Source organism: Sinocyclocheilus anshuiensis, unplaced genomic scaffold (genome assembly GCF_001515605.1).
Source record: "Sinocyclocheilus anshuiensis isolate Anshui unplaced genomic scaffold, SAMN03320099.WGS_v1.1 scaffold130, whole genome shotgun sequence".
NCBI lineage: Eukaryota > Metazoa > Chordata > Actinopteri > Cypriniformes > Cyprinidae > Sinocyclocheilus > Sinocyclocheilus anshuiensis.
This window is the reverse complement of record NW_015544207.1, coordinates 235075-243862: the sequence shown is the minus strand read 5'-3', so window position 1 is coordinate 243862 and position 8788 is coordinate 235075. Positions and strand designations below refer to the sequence as shown.

The window sequence follows — 8788 nt, the reverse complement described above, 5'->3', positions numbered from 1 at the left end:
TATGTCATATTAAGTAAAAACATATATGAAACCTATTAGAAATTGAAACAATTTCATAACACATAACCCATATAAATATGTACATTTATGTATGTATAATACATTCTCAGACATATATGTGTCAGACTCTGTTCCATGTTTTGTGTGTGTCCTGCTCCCCATGTGCCTTCCCATGCCCTTATTTGGTTTCCTGTTCCTCCCCTGATTACTTGATGTTTCATTGCTCCCAGGTGTGTCTCGTCATCCCCTCCTCCTGTGTGTACAAATAGTGTTCCCAGTCCCAAGTTCTCTGTCCGCTGTTAAACGTCTTCCTGAGTTCGTCTCCCTTGGCTCCTGTAAATAAAGTCTTGGTAAAGTATTCTCCAGCGTCTCCTCGTTCCTCGTGTGTGTGCATCGTGACAATATGTCATGCACATGTAAATCTATCCTAAAACCCAGATGTTGATATTAAGTAAAGATAAACAGATTGACATGTATTTAAAATCTATTACAAAACATGACCATATTTTAGTAAAGTTGCATATATAAATTAATTATATATTGTTGACATATATGGTTGCTATATATAATACCATATAAAAAAGCAAAGATTTTATTAACATATGTACAATTTAAAGTACATTTTACTATGGCCATTTTATATATGTTACCTACAGTATATCTACCCAAAGAATGTACACATGTGAAAATTATCGTCTTAAAGGTAACATATATGACAATATCACTCTGGATAGAGAGCAATTTATGTCATATCTTACATTTCTGCATCAGGCAGTTTTGCATTGTTTGCTACTTCAATTCATATTCAGGATTTTTTTATTAATTTCTGAATGATGCACAACTCTGCTGAAAACAATGACTGTGAACAATTCATCAGAGAATTGTATTCAAAAGAAGTTGTTTTCATAACCTTTATTAAAATGTACTTACTTCAATAACTCCACTGTGGTATGTAACAGCCAATTTTCACAATCCAAATGATTAAATATTCCACCCCGTAAATTTCCCGTTTCACACAGAAATATGTCTACTGAACTTCCTGGAAAAAAAGGTACAAAACTTTAGGTACTAATATGTAGGCTACTTATAAAGTACATTGTTTTAAAGTACTAATATATACTGGCTTTAAGGTACTAATAGGTACCATTTAGGGGTAAATAAGGTACATGTACCTTTTGGCTTCTGTACCTTAGCACCTCAGTGACAGCCTTGTCCCTTGTAAAAGTAAATTGGTTGCAAGCATTGTTTTACTTTGACTGCAATACACCGCAATGTTTGATCAGGACCAGAGGGAGCAGTAATTCATTAGTCACATTTCAGAATTTCTCAGTCAACAGCACTTTCACAGTAAACACTTCCTGTTTACACCATTAACACTGCAGTATATATAGATTATGGATCTATAATCTGTATTTCCAGAACACCTCACCATCGTATATTGTGTTTACTTGTCTAAGAATGTCTCATTAAACAAAGATTATCTAGGAGAGCTTGCAGCATGCATCTGAGGACCGGTGACTTGTTATAAAACTGCTCCAGTCAGCTGCTTCTGGAATGAATTTGATAGCTCCCGCCACAGAGGCTGTCGATCATCAAGACAACATGCTTAATTGTCTGTGAAAGATTGCCACAAGGGGATCAAAAATTCCCTTTATGCCTAAAAGCAATTACCTTGCCCTTGTTTTTAAAACGCTCTACTTGTGCACTGGTGCATGGATGAAAACAAGAGGCATGCTGGGACAGCAACTGCAAGAGGACTGTGATTGAGCTCTGTTGAAATAATCAATATATTATAGTCAAGTCCCTATAAGGGAAACATTACAATAGAAATTAACATAGTTGATAAATATGCCAAAGGTCCTTAGTTCTGGATCCACTTTGTGGTTCTTGATCTAAGAACCAGTATTTTAGAAACTTAAATGCAGAACAGGTGTGTTAGTGTGATATAGACCAGCTTTACTCCATTGAAAAACGAATTAAGTTGCAAGACATGTTACAATATTATAGGACTGCCTTTCTTCTAGAAGCTTCTATGTATAGGAAATATCTAAACTGTTCAAAAGTTTAACAAAGCTAAGTTTCCACAAAAATATGAAGCAGCAAATCTATTTTATATTTGCTTTTGATTTCTGAAGGATCATGTGACATTGAAGACTGGAGTAATGATGTTGAAAATTCAGCGTTGACATCGAAAGAATAAAAGACATTTTAAAATAAACTACAATAGAAAACAGACTCTATGACAGCAAATTTCAATAAACCCCACATTTGAATTAATAAAGTTTAAAGTTGTTTAAAGCATTGTTTAGCTGTAAACTTTTATTGAAAGCACATTACTTTACACTTTTTTGTCTTTATTTTTACAAACTGAAGGACATGCATGTCACATATGCGGTCAATATTTTTATTTAACCCAGATTGAACCCCCTTTAACTTATTACAGCCACAACAGCACATAGCAGCTGGACTGACAATATTCAAAGCTGGAACTTACAATATTCATAAACAGATGAAATGTTATGCACGACCCTACTATATACCACACCTCACAAAATCAGATGTTTGTGTTCATGAATGGAATGGCATTGAAAAACAGAACACCATCAGCACATTCTTTGCTATAATTACAATTTCACAGGCAAAACTATATTTCATCCAACATCTCTAGCAGTTATAGTTGTTGAAACATTTTGGTTTTTGTAGGGTGTTGTAAAAACGTCTTTCCATATCTGACACACTGTGCGGCTCTGATATGATGTTTGTGCAAAGAATTTCATGCATAACGCAAAACATTTCTACTGCTTAAACCAAAAACTCAAGTTTCAAGAAAAGCAAGGGGACATACTGAGAAAGTTTTAGATCAGAAAGTCCAATAGGTAAACTATGAACAAAAATGATTAAAAACTGACATAAGAAAAACACTAAAGAGTGGCAGGTGAAATTACTAGTTGTCAAAAGAAATCTGAACAAGCCCAGTGCTGAAACAGCATTAAATAAAAATAAATATTTATTTAAATAAAAAATAGCATATATAATACATGATATATAGTATGAATGATCATCAAATACTGCACACAACCTGTTAAATTCAGCAAATGGTATCATGTGAAAATAAACCAAACATACAGACTGGGTCATATGCTGTTATCATATCATGCCATGTCATGTACCTTAAAAACAAGACTGGCATTATAAGATGACACAAAGACCCTTGTGTCAGTAAACAGAAATAAACTGTATCTTCTTTGTACTTTACAACAGGGCCTACAGAATTTTTTCATTTACATTCATGTTACACAGTGACGCCGCCACACGCTTGCGTCATGGTACTGTCGTGAACGCGCGTCCACAAGTGACACAGTAGAGACGAAAATGTGGAATAAAGTCGTTATTTTTGTTTTCTTTGCGCAAACAAAGTATTCTCGTAGCTTCGTAACATTACAGAAGTGGGTCGTGGCTTGATGACCATGGGAAAACGTGGGTTCCAAGGCCAAACCAGTTGAGAACCACTGATGTTACATTCAATATTAGTTTGAGGACATCTCACAGTAATACAGTTTATAAATACAATGTACTATAAAATTAATGTACTGTGAAATAATATTAGGTTTTGTAACAAGGCAGATAAAAAAGTAACGGTTTATTTCAAGTAATATTTTAAGCACTGCTAAAACGTTACCTATTGTTTTATGACTGCTTCTCTGATGAGTTGCCAATATAGCCTACCAGTCTCCTCTTTACTAGTTCACCAGTTGCTGGTAGTGTAAATAAATGAACAATGTCTATTATTTTTCTGTGTTACCTGCAAATATACATGTTTATTTGTTAACAAAAGTCCACCTGATGATGTAAAATGCGTTATGGGTGTCAACTTTTGAAAACTACATATCATATATCCTCATTTTTGTATCCCTGTATACAAATAGTTTAATTAAGCCCAGTGCATTATGGTTGTTGTAGTTTTCCTACCTTTTTCGGCACAGCCTGTTTTCTCTAGCCTTATATCACTAATAAAAAAAAAAGAGTTCGTTGCAGTTAGTTTGAAATTGAAACAGTGGTTAGGATATGCCTTGGATGATACAGAACTGTTTAAAAGTTACTATAAATCAAGCTTGTCATTAATAACATTGTAAAATGACCATATAATAAATGAAAGTGTTTACAAACACAGATAATACCAGTGAAAATTAAATAGTGAGACTACAAAAAAATTATTATTGCAAATAAGGCATCCAAAGGAGGTCAAACTCTCAGGTCATATATATATATATAGTATTTTGTAGAGTAATAGACCATTTAGTTTAATATTCAGCTTTCAGTATTGGTCTCACTGGATCCATTATTTTATGCATGAATAATGACATTTGAACTCAAAGCCATTTTAGGAATATAAAATGTCATATCTTGTTGTGTAGAGGGGATACATTTTGCTGGAGTGAGCAAAAATGTAGAGGATAATTTCAAGAGGTTGAAAATTGCGGCGGTTAATCTGGCAATCTTTCTCTCAGGAGACTTAATAGTTCCTAACAGTTCATCCACAATAACAATGTTAAACGTTTAATTTCCTGCTATCAGCCGAAGTGAAGGAGCCTCGGTACATGTAAAAATTCTAGACCGACTTCATCTCCATCTTCACCCAGTAATCCCTCTGTGTGCTCTCTGAAAATCAGCCCACAAAGTGGAGATAATGCCGAGTCTATTTTACAGGTCTATTTTCAATGCCGCAAGACTCCCAAATTCAAGGACGTCCACTGAATATTTGTATTAGACAAGTCAAGCTGAAAGAAGTGAACATAACCCTTGAAGCAAGGACGCGGGTCCCAGATATGCTTCCGAAATCTGCAAAGAGTTTTCTAAAGAATTCACTTGTTATCATGGACCAGATGAGTCACGGTCGTTCCAGGAAATATAACACGGTGAGGAATGTGGGGAAGGTTTCGCTCCAAAAGCTGTACCTAGTTAGGTGCCCAGTTTGATGCTGATCATCAGTCCTGATCTCAGAGGCCCGACGTGTGGCGTGTTTTTACCTAGGTGAACGTCCTATCAATCTTCTGTCTGGCACATCCTGTTTTCTTTGTAATTCAAAACAGAACCATAAAATATCATCACACGTAATGATAGAAATTCAGAACAAGCTACAGTTTTCTTTAGAATTTCAGAATGTATCAATACACAGAGAAAATTGTACTATTATATTTTCCCATGTGGTTTCTTGCAGAGTATATAAATGAGTGATTATTCAGCTTCGTTTTTGCCTCTTAATTATATAGATAATGCAACAAATAAATACAATTAAATGCAATAAATAATGCAGATTATTTTGCTTATGAATTAGTTTTGTGTACCTTGCATCACAGAAGTTGTAGCACTGGGCATCACTGTGGTCTGCACATGTGCAGCGATGAAGGACCATCCTCACTGTCCCACTGGAGCGTCTCAGTCGCTGAGGGCTGCGGTAACTTGACATGCCATACGGAACTGTGTGCCTGCAGACAAACTCATATATTTTAGTAAAAAAAAAATGTTAGGAATTCCTTAAAGGGATAGTTCACCCAAAAATTAAAATAATGAATTCTGTCATTATTTACATACTATCATGTCATTCCAAACCTATAAGACTTTGGTTAATCCTGGAAACACAAGTTATTTATAATGAAACCTGAGAGGTTTCTGTCCCTCTATTTAAAGTCCAGGTAACCAAAACTTCCAAAGTTCCAAAGAGCTTCCAAAGAGCTTAATATATGGTGAACAGATTTATTTAAGCTTTTATTCACATATAAACAGACAGACATGCATAAAGCACATCACATATGGTAAGTGCAAAAGTTCATGCTTGTGTCACATGCTAGAACAAACCTCATTGTTTCTCGCACATCACATGTTTCTGTGTTTACCATATTTGCTGAGCTCTATGCATGTGTCAATCATCATTTAGCCTATATGCGAATAAATGTCTAAACTAATCGTCATATAAAATAACAACACGTTCTCACTCCCAACTCGTCACATATTGACGCTTGGTCAGGACCCCTTGGCATCGCTTTTTGACGCTCAAGGTACCCCTTTAGCGGCATTTTTCGATGCACAGGGGTATCCTTTTAGCGTTACTTTTCGACGTGCAGGGTCCGCCATTGTTTTCAATTGTTTGTCTTAATTAAATGGTTTGCATGCATTTGTAAAAAATAGAAATAATTTGATATAAATTTATACTTTCATTGGAGCGCCTAACCCCAGCCCTACCCTAAACCTACCCAATTCTGAGCAATATAAAACATGTAGCATGCAAATAAAAGTACAGTCACAGGTATTTATTGCAAAAACTGACCATAAAAAAAGCAGTATAAAAGCATTACAAACAAGTCGTGTTGCATTCCAAGTCTTCTGAAGACATACGATGTCTTTATGCGAAGAGAATAAAACAAGGTTTTAATCGCTGAAAATGATCCCGCTCCTTTAACGCGCTCACATCTTATTCAAAAAGATACTCCCGTACTTTAGCATGATGCAATCGGTCACGAGACACACAAGAGTCAATGGCATTTCACAACCAAGGCTGACGTAAGGCTTCTTCTGGTGGCATTTTTTTGAAATTTTATTACAATTTAAATTTTCAGCATCATTCCAGCCTTCAGTGTCATTCTAACATGCTAATTTGCTGCTCAAGAAACATGTCATATTATAATATTTAATAATATTTAATTTTATTATGTTGAAAACAGGTGTGCTGCTTAATAATCATGTAGAAGCTGTAATACTTTCAGGATTCTCTGATGAATAGAAAGTTTAAAAGAGCAATATTTATATGAAACATAAATAATTTATAAAATTCTAAATGACTTTACTGTCACTTTTGATCAAGTTAACGCATCCTTGCTGAATAAAAGTATTTATGTCTTTACTTTTGAAAGCTAGTGTACTTTAAATAGCTCACAAAAATGTAAATTCTGTCATCATTTGCTCACTCTTATGTCATTCCAAACCTGTATGACTTTCTCTCTACTGCTGAACACAAAAGACGATATTTTGAAAAATGTTGGTAATGTTGGTTGACTTCCATTGTATGAACAAAGAAACAAAACAAAACAAAACAGTGAGACATTTCTCAAAATATTTTCTTTTCTGTTCCATACAGGTGGAAATCCCTTTAACACCTGAAACTTTGTAAAGTATGTTATGTTTTTATTATTGTACAAGCACTAAAAGAAACTTAAAAGGAAAGAAACCTGTTATATATTTAAACAAAGCTGGTATTGCATTGACACTTGGAGATAAACCATAAGAGGCTGCCTCTAGTGATGGGTTGGAACAAGGGCCACAAATCGTTCAGCAGTCTCATCTGGGAAAGCTTCCATGCACTTTATATGAGCTTCTCTCTGATCTCCAGCCACTCTCTTCAATACTCTCTTTCTGAACGCATGCCTCTCATCTCACATCACAAGTGTTTGCTCTCATGTTGACCATTTGGTTTCAGTGTGGAGCCAGGGGTCCGAGCTGAATTCCTGAAAGATCACCTGTCAATATCAATGGTGAGTAATGTGCCACAACACATTGTAAGTCATAGTTTAAATAGCTCAGCGTCAGTCTGAATCACTCTACTAAAAGTCCTGTGGTGATCTCTCATGTATTTGGCTAAATAGCGATAACTCATTCATGGCTGCATGTTGTCATATTTGTACTACTGAATGTATTTATATATTTAAATGAAATATATCTATATTCAAAAATATCCTTTAGTCATGTGTTTTCTGGCTATGGAATGAAACTGAATAGAGAGTATTAATGTGCGTTGGGGATGACCTCATTTCAATCCTTTTAGTTACTCTGGCGAGCCAAGTGGGCACTGAAAGCGGGTTAATTTTTTATTGTACATATACTGTTTGTGCTGGCTGTGAAAAAAAAGTGATCTTATTCAAACTTTAATTTTTGAGAATCCTCTGCTTCTATTGCATCAGCACCATGGACAGTAACCGTCACCATGGAAACACAGTCACATCAAAATACACTTACGGTAAGTGTTGCAGAAACTTAAGTTGGACCTCTATGTACAATATAATGAGCGGAAAGAAACTATCAATAAGTCAATGACAACACTATATTTACTGTATAGGGGGGGGGGAATAAACTAAATTAATAACAAGTAATGTTTCTTACTGTATATATATATATATATATATGTAATATTTTACATTTCAACCATGACTTTATTAAATGTTATTGATGTATACATATAGTATACTGCATTTTAAAGGTTTTAGTTTGTTAAGATTTTTTTTATGTTTTTAAAGTCTCTTGTTCATCAAGGCTGCAGTTATTTGATCCAAAATACAGCAAAAACAGTAATATCATCATCAATGTTGAAAACAGTTGTGTTCAGTTTGTTTTTCTTCAGGATAATAAATAGAAAGTTCAAAAGAACAGCATTTACCAGAAATAGAAAGCTTTTGTAACTTATACAGTTCAGGGGTTGGGTTCAGTCTTTTTATTCAGCAAGGATGCATTAAATTGATCAAAAGTGACACTGAAAACACATAAAGTTACAAAAGCTTTCTAGATAAAAAGATTTAAAAAACATGTTCAATATGAACAGTATTAATATCATTAATGTAATTTACTAATTACTATAATTTTACTAAAATGTACTAAATATTAATATTAAAAAATGTGGCTATTATATTTTTTAAGTAAAATGTATGTTTTAGGAACTTAATGAAATATTAGTCATTTAGCAGACGCTTTTATCCAAAGCGACTTACAAATGAGGACAATGGAAGCAATCAAAATCAACAAA

The 8788-nt window shown here is 34.4% G+C and overlaps 1 protein-coding gene across 1 annotated transcript in view; it reads right to left on the bottom strand.

Annotated features, from left to right (window-relative positions):
- Positions 1–4290: 4290 nt before the first annotated feature.
- Positions 4291–8788, bottom strand: part of LOC107696951 (endothelin-3-like) — a 12228-nt gene continuing 7730 nt past the window's right edge. Inside the window, exons 3-4 of the mRNA XM_016497522.1 lie at positions 5346–5486; positions 4291–5072 (exon numbers count right to left, since the gene is read on the bottom strand). Coding sequence (XP_016353008.1) covers positions 5024–5072; positions 5346–5486 — 190 coding nt within the window. The 3' untranslated portion in view covers positions 4291–5023. The remainder of the gene's footprint in view (positions 5073–5345; positions 5487–8788) is intronic.